Here is a 20,086-nt window from a genome sequence, read left to right as displayed (position 1 = left end):
AAGTTCCAAATGATTCCTAGGATTATTCCAACTTGGTGGTTAAATCCTTGGAGGGGTTTAAGGTCTAGAAACACTCCATTAAGGAGTTTACGGCCGTAAACTCCCAACCATGGGTGTATTGTGTGTTTTGAAGTTCCAAATGATTCCTAGGATTATTCCAACTTGGTGGTTAAATTCTTGGAAGGGTTTAAGGCCTAGAAACACTCCTTAGAGGAGTTTACGGCCCCAAGGCCATTTCCTTTGGCGTTTATGGCCGTAAACTCCCTTGTAATGGTGTTTTTGTTGCTTTCAAGTCTTTTGCATATGTAGGATAGGTTCTAGACTTTTACCTAAAGCATATGAAGGCATTAGGCACACTTTGGTGCCCTTCTTTCATGTTTACGGCCCAAGAACCATGTATTGGCCGTAAACTCACTTTGGAAGGTGATTTTGATGTGTTTTGGTCCTTGATTTAAGTGGGAACAATTCCTAGTAAATGTCCAATGCTTTAGGTGCCTTAAAAGCACCCTTTTGTGCATGATTTTGGAGTTCACGGTCCTAGATCATCTTGGGCCGTGAACTCCCAAACATGGGTGGTTCTTTGATGTTTTCTTGTCCCTAATACACTCTTATATAAGTCCAAGGCAGTAGTATATCTCGGGGGAAAGGCTAGGCATTGTTTTCGGGAGTTTACCGCCCAAGAACACCTTGGGGAGTAAACTCCTAAATCTAGTGATTTAGCAATGTAATCTATGTTATGAACACATTTAAAGCTATATAACACTACTAGAGAGGGGTACTCACGATTTGGGATGAAACCCCGTAGATCCATGAGAGAGAAAATGGCTTTTCTCTAGTTGGAAATGCGAATAATGAATGAATTTGGTTCAGAATTCTATTTATAGTCCTGAGATATTTTTGGCAGAAATTATTTTTATTCCTGAAATGATTTCTAATATTACAGAGTGTTGGAATAACAGTGTTGCACAAAACCCTAGTGCAACCACTCTCCTGATATCTCCTTAAGTGTAAATCCTGAGAAACTGCCAAACTTATACCTAAAGTCTGGAATTTCACTGAAACTGTTCTAAGCTCTATTGTCTTGATATGGTTCTTTCAGAATGGAAATTTCGGGTTGTCACAATGCATGCATGTATGAATGATAAGGAGTTGATTTTTACGTTCAATATTGTAAACCCTAAACACCTCTACAGTCGAAGTTCTTTATCGAGCTCTTATGAGGTGTTAAAGCATTAATCATTCGACATATTCAGCTCTATTCTTGTGTTCTTTATTACGTCCTTATTTATTAACTTACATAGAATCAAACAATCGTAATAGATCTTTGCTCTAACAATTGGTATCAGAGCAGGAGATTGTGTGATCAATACACATTCCTTCTGTATTCAAAATACTTTAGGGTTTCTGCTTTTATCGTATAAATCGAAGTCGTCTTCTTCATATCGACGGTAACTCAATTTCTGATAAAACCCTAATCTCAAGTTTACAGGTTTGATTCTATTAGCTCACCATGTCTCACGAAGATTCGCAAACAAACCCCATCAACATCTCAAACAGCATTGGGTCAACAACCAGAATACCCATACTCTACACTCAAGACTATGAAGTATGGGCTCATCACTTCGAACACTACGTAGTTGGTTCTGAAGACAATGGCTATCACATCTGGGAAGCTATCATGCTTGGGCCATTTATTCACTCAGGATCGAACACAACTGTCAAGTCCCAAAAGGAGTACAACAAGCTGGTGGCGGACGTAGACAAGATGTCGCAGGACGAGAAAGATAAATTGCTTTGTAATGTAAAGTCCATGAGGATGATCAGATTCGCCTTGCAGTCTAACACCTTTCGGTTGGTTGGTTCGTGCACAACAGCCAAAGAAATCTGGGATAGATTGAAGGAGCTCTATTCGACCGATGAAGATTCGGAACACTCCATACAAACCTTGTTGTTGTCTGAATTTGGAGCTTTCGAACAGAAACCAGAGGAAAAACTCATACAGACTTTCAATCGGTTCAATCATCTCCTAAGTAAGATAATCAAGCATGGAATAGAGAGGAAATTGATCGATCAGAAAGTAACTTTTATGAATGGGTTGAGACCAGAATGGATGGTCGTAGTATCAACTGTGAAAGCACATGAACAGTTCAAATCCTACTCTCTAGCGAAACTGGTGGGAATACTCAAGTCCCATGAAAGCGTGGTAACCAAAGAAGCAAAAGTAATTTTTGGTATGGGATCTCTGGCTCTTGTCTCAAAAGGAAAAAGTATCCCAGAAGATGAAGAAGAGACTGACATATCTGAGTGTGATCAGACTAGTGAGGAATATGCTTTGATGATATCCAATCCGAAGAAGTTTGCAAGAAGAAAAATTCCAGTCAACAAGAACCAAAACTGGCAGGGAAGTTATAGCTCTGAGAAGGTTAAAGAAGAAGCGAAGAACTCCTCTCAAAAGGATGATGAAAAGAAGGAGATCAAGCTTGCAGGAGACTCTGGATATGACTGCAATTACTATCACGGCAAGAACCATTTTGCCAAATATTGCATGTTAAGGAAAATGGCTGAGAAGAAAGAGGGTGAAGATGATGAGGCGTACTATATGCGCAAGTTAGAAGAAATCAAGAAGAAGAAGAAGAAGGTGACTAACAGCTCAATGAATGCCTTGATTGTCCAGGAGAATGCTGGGGAAGATGAGTTCGGTGGCGTAGAAGTGTGGTCAACCGACTCTGAAGATGAAGAGGTTAGAAGGCCCACTCATGGAAAGGCTTATGTGACAAAGGAAGGAGGTTCGTCTGGAAAGTGTTTAATTGTCACTGTTGGCCCATCAACCGAAAGTGCAGATAAGGAACTAAACCTGACCAAGAACAAGTGTTTTGCAGCCAAGCCAGTAAGTGAGAAGATCAACGACTGCAATCGGCTGATCAAAAAGGTACAATCTATTCTTGAATCTCTTAAAATTCCAACAACAGATTATGAAGAAGAATTAACTGAATTAAACTTTAAATTTTCTAACCTAAGTAGTAGCCTCAAGCAAACTCGCTTAGCGAATTCTAACCTAACTGACCAACTCAGCAGGGTGTCTTCAAAAGGTGAGGAAAGAAGAATGTGGATTGAGCTGAAGGAAGCGAAGTTAGTTATAGCTAGGGATGAAAGCATTTATTTGCAAAGAGACAATTTAAAGTTTTTAAAACAAAGAAATGTTTTCTGTTTAATTGCTAAGCATTTATATACTAATATAGCTCAATTGCATTTAAGTTGTGAGATAGGAAAGAAAATTCATAAGATGATTTTGCCATTTCTTGAATTTAAGGAAGACGAGATAATAGCAGAATGTGAATCAGAAGTATCATCCGAAGAGACGTCCGTATCATACAAAATTGGTCTGGACAAAATAGAAACCTTCATTGATTCAAAGGAACACAAATGTATGTTAAAAGACATTTTAGATGAAAATGATAGGTTGAAAATTAAGTCGGACACAATTCACTCATTTGACCAATCTAATGCCAAACTAGCTTCTGAAAATAAAATAAACTTAGAAAATATGTCTGAATTTGATGAAGAAAATGAGATGAGTGAGATATATGTCGATGATGTAGTTGATTGCTCTGAGTTTATGAAGAGCGAAACCGGGAATGAGAAACCACTAATCTCAGAAAATTCGGTGGAATTTGCTCGTCTAGCAACGCATAAGGAAAAGAAACTCAAAGAAAAATTTGTGGTTTTTCAAAAGGTTCAAACTGTGCCGAATCAGGTATATGCAGCTAAAGGAGTTACTCCTAGACAAACAGCAGAACTAAGAGTCTTGGTGGAAAAAGACAATGCAGAAGGGTGCGAAGATTTTTTCTGGTCAGCTCCTATAGATAATGCAGACGAAACAATAGGCTTATCTGAGCAGACCTCTTGGAGAGTTAAAGGAAGATACGTAGCTGAACCCTTAAATAAACCCTCAAGTTCTGACAAACCAAGCACGATTGAAACCAAAGATATTCCAATAGAACCGAAAGAAGAACCGAAAGCACGAGTCAAAACAGCTGAAACTCAAAGAGACAAGCAAAAGGAAAGCTTCAACATGCACAAATCACAGAAGCAACTGGCTGAGAAAAAACGCTTAAGAAATCAAAGATATGCAAAGAATCTAAATGAGCAAAAGAGTTACTGGAATTCACAAAATTTCAACTATGTTCCTCCCAAGAAAATCTCAAAGGACAACGGAAAGGAAATAGTAAAAGAAAATTTCAGCCCAAGTTCTTACTATTCCAAGTCTAAGAACCGAAAGTCATGTTTTGGTCCGCAGACTAGCTTCGGTTCTAAGTCATCTTTCGGTCCCCCTACTAGTTCTAAACCTAGTTTCGGTCCTCAGTCAAATTTCTGTTACAACAAACCTCAAGGCAAAGCAAATCTCAAAACAAATATTAGAGGAAAAGGAAAGCTAACTTCTGATACTAGGATCCATAACAAGCAATCATCAACTAATCCTAGGAGCCACACGCCATCAAACAACCTAACCAACGAATTCAAATTTAAACAAGATAAAACCAAAATTAAGGTATATACAATTAAAAGAAAAGATCAAACCACTCTCATTAAACGAACTTATTTGGTTGATATTTCTATTGTAATTCCTTTTTCTGTGAAAGACTCACCAGGACCCAAGAAAATTTGGGTTCCTAAATCTGCTTAAATTTGCAGGTAATCAGTGACGAGCAGTTTGATGATGAATGGTACATAGATAGTGGTTGCTCACGTCACATGACAAGAAGGAAGGAAGAGTTGAGGGAGTTTCGGTCCCTGAAAGATGGTGGGTGTGTAAAGTATGGAAACAATTCCTATGGAACAATCAAGGGATATGGCATGATAACCAATGGAGACTTCTCGATTAGGAAAGTGGCGTATGTAGAAGGATTGCAACATAACCTCATCAGCGTGTCACAATTAGTTGTGAGCACAGGTTTGAAGGTATCTGTCACAACTAGAAATTTTTGTGCCTTGTAAGTACAACACTTAAGTCAAATTATGAATCAAAGACATAAGAGCATGTATGATGCATACTCTACGACAACAAAATTTCAATCAAACACCCCATGCAAGCATTTCAAGTAGTCAATAAGCAATTGGAAACCCTAGAAGTTCTTGTTTAAGTCCATTTTGGACTAGGACTTCCTTATTGGGCCCAATGGACCAATAAGCTTCCAATTTGACCATCTTGGGCTTAGAACTCTTAAATGGGCTCTAATTGGACCCACTTCCATTTATTTCAATATTTTGGGCCATATTGGGCCTAGAATGAAATAAATTAATTATATGAACCATTTTGGACCATAATTAATCTAATTTAGCCCTAATAGGTCATAAGACTCACATTTATGATTATTTGGACCAAACATCACTCAACATAACCATGAAAAAGGCTTAAGCATACAAGGCCCGAATTCTTTTCTCTTCCTCTCTAATTCTCGGCCAAGCCCAAAAGGAGAAGAAGAAGTTGACTTTTGCATGACACCTCATCTTTGCATGGAAGATATCTAGGTTATTACACTTCAAACATCCATGCCATCTCATGTTTTCATGCAACTCACTTCAAAAATCACTCTTCTCTCCTCTCTCTCTTGCTCTTGGCCGATTCCAAGCACACACACACACACACACATTTCTCTCACAAATCTCTCAAGGAAACTCCCTCTACTCTTCATCAAGTTCTCGAAATTTAGAAGGTTTTTCAAGAAGATATTTCCACAAATTCTTCATCTAAGGTAAGATCATGCTTGGATCTATGATCTAGGTTCTTTGTTTCATCAAAAATCTCTTTCTAATCCATGCAAAATCATGATCACTCTCTTAGAAACCCTCTAAGTTCGAAATCATCAAAGGAAGGCTTGTTAGGGCCGAAAACAACATCAAACTCCTTCCAATCTTCTTCAAAACCGAAACTACAACTCAAGGTGAGCTTCATACCCCCTTTCTTTCAGTTTTTATGAGTTTTTATGGGGGAGAATACAAGCAAATGTGTAGATCTATGAGTAAATGTATGTGTTGTGTGATTTTTATGCTTGTATGTATGATTTTATGTGTTTTGTGATGATTATGTTAGCCAAAAAGTACCTAAAAACTGAGATCTATAACATGAGGAATGAAATAAACATAACTTACACCATTTTACACTAATTAAGTCAAGAAAAATAGTTCATTTGATTAGGATGAACATATTTGGACATAAAATCCATTTTTGGGCTTAAATTGTCAAAAATACAAAACTAAGGGCCCAAAACGACAAATGATAATTTCTGGAGGTTGAAAAGGGTCCAAACAGTTTCTAATATAATTTTTCTGAATATCAACATTTTTGAGGGGCTTAAAATGTAAATTTTGAACATAATGGGCTAAAATGGGCTTTTCGGCCCAATAAGCCCCAATTTGCGAGATTTTTGAAATTGAGGGGATGGAAATGCAACTTTATGTAAAACAGGGGATTACAAGTGTATTAAAACCAATTCAAAGGTCAAAAATGTTTTTTTCAAATTAAAAAAGGATCAAAAATGCAAAAAATTTCCATTTTGGGCCAAAACTTTAAAGGTTGCGAAAATGGGGGTTCCAACCGAGAAAACTTCATTTTTGAAGGACTTAAGTTGTTTATCAAGTAAATTTGGGTTGAAAATGTCTTTTCAATAAGTTTTGATACTAAAGTGTCATAAAATAAAATAAAAATGGTTTAAGGACTAAAATGGAAATTCTTTTATATAAAGGACTAAAAGTGTAAATTTTATCCAAGAAGGGTCATGAAAAGGTAAACTCTTACTTTTAAACAAATAAATCCCTTAAGATAAAATACGAGAACCACGACTACCGGCGAAACGTAATAACAAATACACTTTCAACGCCAATATCGTTACCAAACGAATTGATTCGGTCTCGAATCAATAACAAATCAAAAATCAATAAACAATAGTACTTCAATAAACACGTGAAATCTACGAGGAGTCAATATTCAATCTTTGGGCTTGAAAGTTTCAAACCGTGCTTGTTGGGCCTTGCTAGCCCAATAACATGATCTTTAGGCCCGAAGGGAATGCGCTTACATGTTATTGGGCCTTCTATGACCTAATTCCATGTAAAAGGACTTTCAATAGCTCTATTCTGCTGTTGGGCCCCAAGGGTCCATTGGTACTGCTAATGAAGTCGAGAAGTCAAATGTGAGTCGGGCCAAGCGCCTTTCGCATTCCCGATAGCCTTGAACGACTTATGGAAATAAAGGGGGCTTCATACCCTCCTTTCTCCTCGGTTGTGGGGCTATGAGAAGTCAGGGTGGTTGGATTAAGTGAGTAGTACGGACGACGCCTAAAGGATCGTTCGTAATTGGTAGTTATAAACTAGTCATTTTCATTAATGCGTGATTATAACAACTCACAACCCATAATTAATCCAATGTCACCTGGGTAATCAAAAACAATCGTCGTATCGGTATAACAATAAATAAGACATGTAATTTTATGTATTGGGAAAACATCGGGTTTTCTCGGGTAGTTCAACACTTTTACCTATGTGATGTATACAAAGTTCAACAATTATACATGTTTTCAAAATCGACAAGCATATTTACGGATCTGCACACTTTTTTATAAACAAATACTCTTTTCAGAAAATATCGGATTTTCTGGGTTTTTCAAACTTCACAAAAATCATTTTTCCATAACACTACTTATGAACTCACCAACATTTCATATGTTGATGTTTTTCAAAATAACTTGTATTCTCAGGTAACAGGTAAACCGAAGAATATGTATCAAGTTATGTCATGGTGTTTTGCTTAGATTATTTATCGAACGGTTTATGTTATGAAATTGTAATGTTTAAAACAATGTACTGAATGTAAACAATATCAGTTGTAATATTTCAATGCATGGTGATGAATGATGTTATGATTCATGTATAATCATTGTGATGGTATTCAATTTAAGTCACAAGAGCCCTTGGATGTTTCCGTCGTCCGGTTCGGGGGTGTGACAGTATCATTTGATGATGAGGGGCCTGAGATAATTGAAAAACAATCCAAGAAGGTTCTGCTGAAATCTGAACGTAAGGGAGAAATGTACCCTCTATGTGAAGCTGAGGAAGACAGTGAGAAACATCAGAAGTGACAATGGTCTGGAATTCAAGAACAAGGATTTTGAGGACTTTCTGACTGATAAGGGGATAACTCACAACTTTTCGGCCCCTTATACTTCACAACAGAATGGGATTGTTGAAAGACGAAACCGTTCTCTATGTGAAGCTGCCAGAACAATGCTTAGTTTCGCCTAACTACCATTATACTTCTAGGCTGATGCAATTGCCACTGCTTGCTACACTCAGAATCGGTCCTTGCTCAACAAAATATTCTCAAGTACTCCATATGAGATCTTAAATAATAGGAAGCCTAATGTCAAATTTTTCCACATATTCGGTTCAAGGTGCTTTATTTTCAACTCTAAAGAGAACCGAAATAAGTCTGACGTCAAAGCTGATGAGGGAATATTTATGGGTTATTCTCTGTCATCAAAAGCATACAGAGTGTTGAATAAATTCTCCAAAAGAATTGAAGAGACCTATTATGTCACCTTTGATGACAATTATATGAAGAAGGTTCGGAGGACTGAAGGTGACCTTGGTGACATATTCCCAGAATCTGGACAAGTCTCGATTCCAATATCCAACTTGTTCGAGGAATACATTTGGCTGTTTGATGAACCAGAGAAAGCAATTCATTCAGAGGCGACAACAGCAGATAACAAAATCGATAATCTCAAAAAGGTCATTCACGAAGCTGCTAAAGAGATGGAAAGTGAACCTAAAGGTGCTACGTCATCAACTGGCTCTCCAAACAAAGGTTCAAAGTTCAAGGGGGAGAGCTCCAAAGCACCAAAGACAACCGAAGTATCTGCTGAGGGGGAGACTCCTATTCCCTCCTCAACACATAAAGGTCTAGATGAAGGTGATAGTACTAATCCAAAACCAACAAGTAGTAGTTCAATCGAAGGGGAGACACCAACTTCCACTGGTACTGCAGACTCTGATGCTGACAGAGATTACACTTCGCCAGTCGACGGGGAGAAAGAAAAAGAGAATGCAACTGAAGAAGGCAAGGATGATCAATCAGAATTTGAAGAAGAGGTGGAAGCTGAATTGAATCCAGAATATGATCCAAACTATCCTCCGTTAGTAAAATGGACAAAGGACCATCCCAAGGAGCAGATCATTGGGGAATCTTCAGAAAAAGTTCTCACTCGTTCTCAACTGAAAGCGAAACAAACTGCATTATTCTCTAAAGTTGAATTTTGTATGTTTAATTCATTTATTTCCAAAATTGAGCCGAAAACTGTAAATGCTGCACTTGATCATTCCGATTGGGTTCAAGCAATGCAGGATGAGCTCCATGAGTTCGAACGCAACCGAGTTTGGAGGTTGATTCCTACACCAAAAGATGCTTCTGTAGTTGGCTTGAAATGGGTATTTAGAAATAAATTGGACAAAGAAAGAAACGTCATTCGCAACAAGGCTCGGTTGGTGGTGAAAGGATACTGCCAAGAGGAAGGGATAGATTATGAGGAAACCTTCGCTCCAGTAGCTAGGTTGGAATCAGTTAGAATCTTCTTGGCATATGCTGCTCATAAAAACTTTGAAGCTTTTCAAATGGATGTCAAATGTGCTTTCTTGAATGGAGAATTAGAAGAAACAGTCTATGTTGAGCAACCGCCGGGTTTTGTGAACGAAAAATACCCTGATCATTGCTATGTGCTAGATAAAGTTGTCTATGGATTAAAGCAAGCACCGAGGGCCTGGTATGAAACACTAACTCGCTTTTTGAAAATGTCAAAATTTAAGCAAGGTTCGGTCGACCCAACCTTCTTTCGTAAGAAGGAAGGAGAACATCTGATGATTGTTCAGATTTATGTTGATGGTATCATCTTCGGCTCCACAAATCCTAGCTTAACAATTGAATTCAGGAAGTTGATGGAGACTAAATTTGAAATTAGCGCAATGGGTCCAATTAATTTTTTCCTTGGTTTAAATATTAGACAGGGACCAAAAGGTATATTCATCAACCAGGAGGCTTATACAAAGAACTTACTGACGAAATTCGGAATGCAGGGTGATTCAAAAGTGAAGGTTCCTATGGCATTTGGCACTAAGTTAACTCCATCTCTGGAAAAACTTGTTGTGGACATAACACTATATCGTCAAATGATAGGGTCCCTTATGTATCTAACAGCTAGTAGACCAGACATTATGTTTTCTGTTTGTTATTGTGCCAGGTTTCAAGCCAATCCAAGAGAACCTCACATGGTGGCAGTAAAGAATATTTTTCGTTATCTGAAGCGAACCTCATCTCTCGGCCTCTGGTATCCTGCAAGATCTAGATTCTTCATTTAAGCCTTTTCTGATGCTGATTTAGGAGGATGTGGACTGGACAGAAAGAGTACCACATGTGGATGCCAATTTCTTGACAGGAAACCTGTTAGCTGGAAGTCCAAGAAACAAACTTGTGTTTCACTATCCACAGCCGAAGCTGAGTATATAGCTGCAGCATCTTGCACTTCTCAAGTGGTATGGATTCAAAATCAACTAAGAGATTATGGGCTTAGTATGAAGAAGATCCCTCTCTATTGCGACTCAGAAAGTGCAATTAGGATTTGTCACAATCCAGTGCAACATTCAAAAACCAAGCACATTACACTTAGATATCATTTCATCAAGGATCATGTAGAAGATGGGAATGTGGAAGTACACTTTGTTCGATCTGCTGATCAACTGACTGACATCTTTACTAAAGCCTTACCTGAAGCTACCTTTAACAAAATTTTACAAGGCTTAGGCATGATGGAAGGAGAGTCGGTACCGAATCCTCAAATCTCTCACTAAAAATTAGACAAGCTCGGTCTATTTCAACTCCATAATTTTCGGGAACCGAAATGAACCGAACGTTCGGTCTATTTCGGCTCTAGAATTTTAAGGAACCGAAATGAACCGAACGCTCGGTCTATTTCGCTTCACTCATCTAAGATTAGGTTTCGGTTATATATCTTGTACATTCTTTTTAAATTTAGTTATTTTCTTTTTCTGTTTTTATTCTTTTTTAGAAAATTTCAAAAATCCAAAAATATTTCTTTTTCTGTTTTTATTCTTTTTCAGAAAATTTCAAAAATCCAAAAATATTTTCTTTTTCTGTTTTTATTCTTTTTCAGAAAATTTCAAAAATTCAAAAATATTTTTTTTTGTTTGTTTGGTTTGTGTAGTGTGTTTCTTTGTTCTTCTTAGGTGATAAAAGTACCAGTACAATAGAATGTGGATCTAAGGTAGGTATATTTCATTTCAATACGAACTAGTTAAGGGTTCCTAGAAGCATGCTGCTGCATGTTGACCTAAGTCTCTACGACTTTGAGCAAGCCTTAATGATTCAATCTATACCTATCGTTTCTTCCCAATCAGGCTGATCAAATCTACTCGGTCTAGAGCTACCTTACTCTTCTCATATGAGATAAGAGTTTTTCTGCTTTGTCACGAATATCTAGCAGAAGGTACTTTCGGTTCTATAGCCACATCCCTTATATTCTCCATCTACTTTCGGTTTACCAATGTAACCCTTGAGACTCTCGGTCCTTACCACTGAGGTTTATGGTTACACAACATCTGTGTTTGTGATCTTAGATACATATACCATGTGCTGAGTGAAACCCAAAATCCAACACCAATAATGAATTGACGGTGAATTAATTATTCAAGAACTTACTGGTTATTTAATGAAATCTCCTTTTATTTTTGCGTGGTCTTTTCTGAAATTGTCTAACACCAAGGCTTTTCTTCCCCAAAAGACCCAGTTTATTTTCTTTTTGATATTTCTATTACTTTATTTGTCACTCAAACTTATATCCCACCTACTTGTTCAACAGACCACATCGGTCTCACAAGTACTTCTTCCAACGTTCGATCTTATGTTAAGACTCGAAGTTCGGTTGAATGTAAGCTAACCTGAAGCCTTATAATTAAAAGAAGCCTATCAATGTTTATTAGCAAATAGTTGATCGTATTTTTTGGGAAACCACCCAAGCACTTCAAGTCTCTCTTGACTTTGAAGGAAGTGATTCTTTCCCGGAATCCCTTTCTTTCTATCTTATGATGAGACATCACTCACATCCCACACACATTTGCCTTATTTCCTTATCTTTGTCACAGTAATGCACGAAAATTTCAATTTTTCCACATTCTGGTTACTGATTGGTTTGAATTTTGTTTTCTCTATTGGAGCCAAACAAGGGGTTATCAAGGAATTTCAAACGACGCTTGAAGGTAAGCTTTGGGCGCGTGAATTTTAACGGTCTCTATACCCATGCGTGCTGACGTATACTTGGGAGTAACCACACTGTCACATCGCGCTTTTCCAGGCGACGTTTTAGAGATCACGTCATTATTATCATGATTTTTCTCTCTCCTGACAATGGTATATAAAGGGTTTCTCGTTTTATTTGTATTTTTCCAGCAACAAATTCTCTCAAACTTATAAGACAAGTATACACTGTTCATCTTCCTTCTTCGATCCACAATGGCGACCGCTTCATCCGTTCATGATCAGACTGCTTTGTCAACATTGCTTCAATCAAACCCAATCAAATATGATCATCGAACTTAACCCGTTTTTGTATGATGCATATATGTTGCAAGTAGTAGAATGTTTGAAGTACTCACCGCTAGTGTTAGCCCTAACACAGGTTGAAGCTGTCCCACTGTCGCTCTTATCTGAAGTTTATTCCACTGCGACATATGACAAAAACAAAGAACGCATCTATTTTGTTATCCACGATAAGAAGGCATCTGTTTCGAAGGTGAAGTTTTGTTCGATTTTGAATCTTGCTGTCGATTCTTCGGTTATCTCGCCGGATTTTATTACGACGACTCAACTGTTCTCGATGCTTTATGAGATGGGGTATACCGATGTGCTAACCACCATTACTAAAGTCAAGAATTCATGTTTACCGTCTCAATGGAATGAATTGCTCACTCTACTCATTAAGGGTCTAGCAGAACGAAGTGGTGGTTCAGACGGTACAAGCAAGGGTTTCCTTACCCATCTTTATGAACTTTACAACGGGATCAATCTTGATTATGAGTCAATAATCTGGTCTCAGGTGGTGCAGAGCCTCAACACATCTACAAGGCATTCTGAAGTATCTTGTGGAAGATTTTGGACTCTTATTACGAGGAAAGCGATTAATTCTTTGGAGATTCCAGTTATGAGGATGCTCTACTTGCCTCTATCGCTACCTTCCACACGAAGAAGATAATTCTTTCGGATCTCCTTAAGTTTCCTCACAATGGATCAATTCCTGAGTCCATGTATAGGGTTGTTTCAGACCGAAGTAATGTTATGGCTAAATATCGAAAAATTCCTCCCATCGGACCGAGAGTTCTTTCTCCAGAACAGCAGACTGCTCTGGATGCCTTGGACAAGCCTAACAACCGAGGGAAGCGAATCTCTAAGAAAGAACCCACTGAGGAAGGAAAGTCTAAGTCCTCCAAGTCCACGAAACGCAAGACTGGTGAAGGGGATTCTTCTCATCAAAAGAAAAAGAAGATAAAGATGATGGCACGAGATCTAAAAGTCCCACTCCTCCACGTTCAGAACATGACGATGGCAATGAAGAAGAAGAAAGTCATCATGACTCACCAAGGGGTAACACTCCTCCCCGTTCACCTACTCCATCCGAATCTCCCAATCACAACAGAGTTCCTTCACCACCTCCATCACCGAAACAGACCATACCTCTCTCTGATCCTATTCTTACTCCACCAATCACATCTCAACAAACAACTTTACCACCACCACCTCCCATCACTTCCATTCCTATTTCCACAACTCCTTTATCATCTCCAATCCTTACAGAATCCACAACCACTACCATTCCTAACCCACAGTGAATGTCAACGTATCTGATATGGGGGAAACTACTATAACAGAAACCCCTGTCGTCACTAAACCTCTTTCCCCTATCCACTCCACCGATTCTGGTGCTACCCTTGGTGGAGAAAATGATGAATATGACTCTACTTATTTCAGTCCATACCGGCTTCCGACTGATGATGATATTGATGCTCCTGTCACAAATCAACATTTACAGGAAATTCATGAGAAGCTCGATCGCTTACTTGACGATAGTAAAGCTTACAGTGGTGTTGTTCTTAAAGCCTTCCTCGAAACTGCCATTGATCAATACACAAAGGCTATTGAAAAATCTACTCAGTCAGTTGATGCGTCTACATCATCTTGTAAACAGGCAACAACAGAGGTTACTGAGGTTGTTCACACAACTCATATATTCCTTGACTCTTTGAAAGCTCATGCTGAAACCACTGCAGAAAAGCTACAATCCTCTGTGGACTCCTTTTCTAAGTCCCTTCAAGAAGAAAGCACTAAGTTCAATGTTGTACACTCATCGCTCCAAACTGAGAATACTTCTTTTTTTAAGATCAGTGGATTCTTGTTTTGACTCTCTTCATGCTACCTTGGCAACCCAAAGTGCCTTGAAGGAGGATCTGGCCAAACACAAAGCCACTATTGAAGTTAAGAAGGTGCAGCTAGCCCAAGCGGAGAAAGAAATTTCTTTGTTGAAGGTCCAACAGGCTGTGTATAAGAGCTGTGCGGGTGAGGTGAAGGACATGTTGACCAATTTGCTTGGTGCTCATGATCCTATTTTAACTCTTACAATTCGTAATCATCTCACATCCAAACTCCTTCCTTCCCTTGTCATGTTGCATGAAATGAAGGGTGTTTCGGAAGGGTTCGTACCTCCAAAACAAGGGGGAGAAAGTTTTGCTCGTGTTGTTCAACCGAGAGTAATTGTGAAAACAGAAGATGCTCAACCAAGTGTCACAACCGAACTGAAGGATAATGTAGCTTCAGGTTCTGGTTCACAAGCAAAGCCAAAGGAGACCATTGATGAAAGTGAAAGCGAGGAAGAAGAAACCATTGATGATGCTCTCAAACCAAAGAAAAGAAACAGAGAGCTGGATGAAAGTTTGAATGTAGCAAAGGAAGCAGAGGAAAGGGAAAGGAGAAACAACTAAGAAGAAGAAGATGCCCTAAACTATAAGAAGGCTTTGTTTCCCATATGGATGAAAGAGACACTTATCAATCAGGCGATTGAGTTTCCTTCTGTCTATTGGTTGGAGCCAGTTGCTTCGTTTGATTGTGATAACTCCAAGGACTCGTAGTTTGATATGCCAATTACAAGGAGGGCTTTTACTTTCCATTGTTTTGATTCAACTGCTGAGGTTCCTTTCCCTCACCCGAAGGTTGATCGTGAGCTGATAGACTTTTAATTAAAGTATTGGCAACCGCAGTACTTGACTTGGAGTGCACAAAAGATCATTACTGTCAAGGTACTTAAACCTTCGCCTACAGGGAGATTTATCAACATCAATTTCAAGATCACTCGTGGTACAGCAAACACGGTGTCTACTATCTCTTTTGCAGACCTTCCTAATCTCAACCCCCATGATTGGATTCTGCTATACAACATTCTGCTAACTAATCCTGTGGAATATGAGCCTATTTTAGAACATCTAAAGAGAATGTTAGCCTCCTACATCCATGAAGTTGCTACTATGCATCAGGAGATAGCGAAGGTGATGAACAAGAAGCCAATTGTGAAGACTACACCGAAACCAGGGGATGTGAACAAGATGAAAATAGGACAGATAGATTCAACGAATCTTACTGTGATGTTCACGAAAGGCAAAGCTCACAAGTTTTTGTTTCATCTGGTAGATAAACATCTATTTTCTACTGACTGCTTGGAGCACATTATCAACTTGATACATCGGTGCAAGCAAAACTCAGAAGCTGACAAGAAAAATTTCACTGATATGCTGAGTTGGTACATTACTTTCCGGTACCATCTTTTGGTTATCACCCCGAGGATTTTCAAGACTGTGAAGAAGTCTTCGGTTGTTAAACAAAGTTGAGGTTTCGGCTCCAAAGACGCAAAAGGGGAGATTATTGAGTCCGTTTGTGTTGCGTCTTGGGCCTTAAGTTTTGTATCCGGATTGGGCATGTCCATCCGTGATTATCTAGATTAGGTCAGTGATTATCTAGATTAGCTAATAGGGTTTTACTATAAATATGCATGCATGTATGCATGATAAGGAGTTGAATTTTACGTTCAATATTGTAAACCCTAAACACCTCTACAGTCGAAGTTCTTTATCGGGCTCTTCTGAGGTGTTAAAGCATTAATCATTCGACATATTCAGCTCTATTCTTGTGTTCTTTATTACGTCCTTATTTATTAACTTGCATAGAATCATACGATCCTAATAGATCTTTAATCTAACAAGGTGGGTATAAGGTTGCTGCCTATAAAATGGCGCTTAATGGGTGTACACTCACACCCACCGCTTGCTTGACTGGTGGAGGGTCGTTAGCCGAACGGGTAGGATAGGGCAAACCTCTTCTCATTAATAAGTATAATGAATCTATATAAAGTAACTAAACGTATTTCATAAAATTCCCAATATTAGTTACTTTAGGAAAAGTGAATTGATGCGATCCCATGAAATTACACTTTGCACCCTTGCTGAGAAGTTAGTGGAGCGTGTGTGGTTAACCGGCATACTAATTGGTTCTAAGCAAAGGTGGAAAAGGGCGATTCATTGTTTGTCATAGTTCGATGGAGCGTGTATGGTTTACCGGCACATCGAATGGGTGATTGTAACAATGAAGGTACCATGTAGATTTGCATGGTTATTTACACCCGCTTTGTGATCCTAGGTATCCCAGTCACAAACTAGAGGGGCATATCGAGATTTAAGCATGCCATTGAAAGGTTCAATGAATCTCAAAGAAAACTAGGAATTCTCAATACATTTAAAACTTAAGCTTATGTTTTTCATGGTGAAGAATTAGTGAATTGTCATTCACTTACCTCCAAATTATTTTCATGTTGGATCACGGCATCCCTTTTCTAATGTGTAAATAATATTGTTGGGTCCTAGCCCTAATTTTTCATTTTGGGTGTTAATTAGGGACTTAATTCTAATCAACTTTGTTCCTTTCTATTTGTAGATGTCTAACGCAAACAACGTTGCTGCTAGCTCATTCACACTAATGAGCCTTTGTCAAAAAGTGACTTTCGATGGATCGAACTTTAGTGAATGGATAAGATACATTCGCACGATCGCGCGTTACGAGGACAAAGAGTATGTTCTCGATGAAAAGCTAGAGAAGATCAATCTAGAAACTACCACTCCCGAAGAAATGGCTATCTTTGAGACACATGAACGTGATGCAATGAAAGTCCATTGCATCATGATAGCCACAATGAAGTCCGAATTCCAAAAGTCCTATGAGGACATGTATCCTTATGAGATGCATCTAGACTTGATGGAGAGATATCACCAAAGCGCGAGGCAAGAGCGCTATGAGATCATAACGAATATGATCACTGCTAAAATGGGAAGTGGAGAATCTCTAACCGTGCACTTGCAAAAGATGCAAAGGTATGTCGATCGTCTTCGCAAGTTGAATGTCAACTTTAGGGAAGATTTGGCTATCGACATTGTTCTTCACTCCTTGCCCTCATGCTACAACCAATTTAGGATGACCTACCACATGAACAAGAAAGAGGTACCCTAAGCAAACTCCAAGGGCTCCTAAGGATTGCTGAGAGCAACCTAAAGGACAAGTCTGTTGCACCAACTCCCAATCCATCCGCTGCTCCTATTTTGGCTATTGGGCAAGGAAGGGGCAAGAAGAGGAAGGCTTCTTCGAAGAACCACCGCAAGGGAAAGTCCCAAGATGGTTCCTCTTCTAGTGGGACCAAGGTTGATCCTGCTAAGCCCAAACCTAACCCAAAGGAGGCAGAGTGCCATCATTGTCACAAAATAGGGCATTGGAAGAGAAGCTACCCGGAATATCTGAAAGCCATCAAGGATGGAAAGATCAAGCCATCTTTTGTAGGTATATACACAATTAAAGCTAATGATTCATCTCATGCTATTTCTTGGGTTCTTGATACAGGGTGTGGTTACCACATTTTTTCTGATTTGCAAGGACTAGGAAGAAATAGAGATGTGGAGCTTGGAAGAATAAATCTAATCATGGGGAATAGAAGATCGTCGCCTGTTACCAAGATTGGAGTGTATTCTTTAGTGATTAGTAATGGATTGAATTTAGATTTAAATAATTGTTGCTACTCACCAGATATGGCAAGAAACATCATTTCTTTTCATGGTTTATTTAGACAAGGATTTATATATTCGTTTAATAATGAGAATGGTTCGATTTATGCTTATCTAAATGGTGTTTTATATTTTGAAGCAATGCCTTGTAATGGAATTTATGAAACTGTTATGGTTGTAGATAACCTAGGAAATGATGTGTTGTGTATGGATTCTTCCAATAGTATGGATAAAGCACCCTTGTGGCATTGTCGTCTTGGACATGTCAACAAGAAGCGCATAGCTCAACTCCAAAAGGATGGGGTGTTGGAGTCATTCGACCTTAGGGAAGATGATACGTGCGAATCTTGTTTACTTGGAAAGATTACCAAGTCACCCTTCATTGGCACTTGTGAGAGGGGTGAGGGTTTATTGGATCTCATACACACCGACGTGTGTTGGCCCTTTAGATTCACCACAAAGGATGGGAACTGCTTCTACGTGACTTTCACCGATGATTATAGTAGATATGGGTATATTTACTTAATCAAGCACAAGTCAGAAACGTTTGAAAAGTTCAAAGAGTTCAAGCATGAAGTGGAGAATGAATTGGGCAGGAAAATCAAGATGCTTCAATCCGATTGAGGAGGAGAGTACCTAAGTCTTGAATTCCACGACTATCTCAAAGAATGTGGAATAGTTTCGCAATTGACGCCACCTAGGACACCGCGGTTGAATGGTGTGGCAGAAAGGCGTAATCGAACCTCGTTAGACATGGTTCATTCTATGATGAGTCGTGCTTCACTACCTATCTCATTCTGGGGGTATGCCTTAGAGACTGCCGCCCATATCCTTAACTGAGTCCCTACAAAGAAGGTTGCCAAAACACCTCACGAGATGTGGACATGGAAAGCTCCCTCGTTTGCACATATCAAGGTTTGGGGCTGTGAAGTTTTCGTAAGACGAGAAACTCACGACAAGCTCGAACCTCGTAGTGAGCGATGTATTTTCATTGGATACCCACATAAATCCTTTGGATATCTCTTTTATAGACTGAGTGACAATGTTGTCTTCGTTGTGAGGAGAGGGGTTTTCCGAGAGCGAGAACTCATAAGCCAAGGAGACAGTGGGAGGCAAATCGATCTTGAAGAGATTCAAGAGTCGAGCGATGAAGGAACCTCTAACGCTGGCTCTCAACCCGAGGAGGAAACTCCGGTTGAACCAATTGACGAGTCCTTACGTCTTAGATGTTCCGAAAGAGTTATAGTTCAACCCCAGTTTTATGGTTTTCATATTACTACCGAAGGGGATACGTATATTAGTGATGGTACACTAATAAATATTGATGAACCTAATAGCTATAAGGAAGCCATTGCAGGCACAGAGTCTGTAAAATGGAAAGAGGTGATGGACAGCGAGATTCAGTCCATGTATGACAACCAAGTTTGGAATTCGGTTGACAATGTGCCCGTACGTAAGACGGTTGGGTGCAAATGGATCTTCAAGAAGGAGACTGACGTGGATGGGAATGTGCACACGTATAAGTCACGGTTGGTGGCGAAGGTCTTTACTCAAACTCCCGGAGTTGATTATGATGAGACATTCTCGTCGGTTGCTAAGATAAAGTCTATTAGGGTGATGCTAGCCATTGTTGCATTTCATGATTATGAGACATGGAAAATGGATGTCAATACCGCTTTCCTTAATGGGAAGTTGGATGAGGATGTTTACATGGCTCAGCCAGAGGGTTTTATCGATCCGAAGCATCCCAATAGAGTGTGCAAGCTTGAGAAGTCTATTTATGGACTTAAGAAAGCATCTCGCAGATGGAATATTTTCTTCGATGAAAAGTCAGAGAGTTTGGATTTGTACGAAGTAAAGATTAATCATGTGTATATGT

General features: G+C 39.0%; 1 protein-coding gene across 1 annotated transcript; it reads left to right on the top strand.

Moving 5' to 3' along the window:
* Window positions 1–1,510: 1,510 nt before the first annotated feature.
* On the top strand, window positions 1,511–8,135 carry LOC128133623 (uncharacterized). Its single transcript, XM_052771133.1, has 4 exons — window positions 1,511–2,576; window positions 2,841–2,929; window positions 3,311–4,225; window positions 7,956–8,135. The coding sequence occupies exons 1-4, from the start codon at window positions 1,511–1,513 to the stop codon at window positions 8,133–8,135; spliced, it is 2,250 nt and encodes a 749-aa protein (XP_052627093.1).
* Window positions 8,136–20,086: the final 11,951 nt, after the last annotated feature.

This window comes from Lactuca sativa, chromosome 4 (assembly GCF_002870075.4).
Source record: "Lactuca sativa cultivar Salinas chromosome 4, Lsat_Salinas_v11, whole genome shotgun sequence".
NCBI lineage: Eukaryota > Viridiplantae > Streptophyta > Magnoliopsida > Asterales > Asteraceae > Lactuca > Lactuca sativa.
Note: the sequence above shows the minus strand (reverse complement) of the source record. Positions and strands in the feature narration are given on the sequence as shown.

Bases quoted from the DNA above. Each gene is read 5' to 3' on its own strand.
- LOC128133623 (XM_052771133.1), top strand. From the start codon at position 1,511: ATGTCTCACGAAGATTCGCAAACAAACCCCATCAACATCTCAAACAGC. The intron at 2,577-2,840 runs GTGAAGATGATG...CCGAAAGTGCAG, and splicing joins AATGGCTGAGAAGAAAGAGG to ATAAGGAACTAAACCTGACC. The intron at 2,930-3,310 runs GTACAATCTATT...CTTGAATTTAAG, and splicing joins GCAATCGGCTGATCAAAAAG to GAAGACGAGATAATAGCAGA.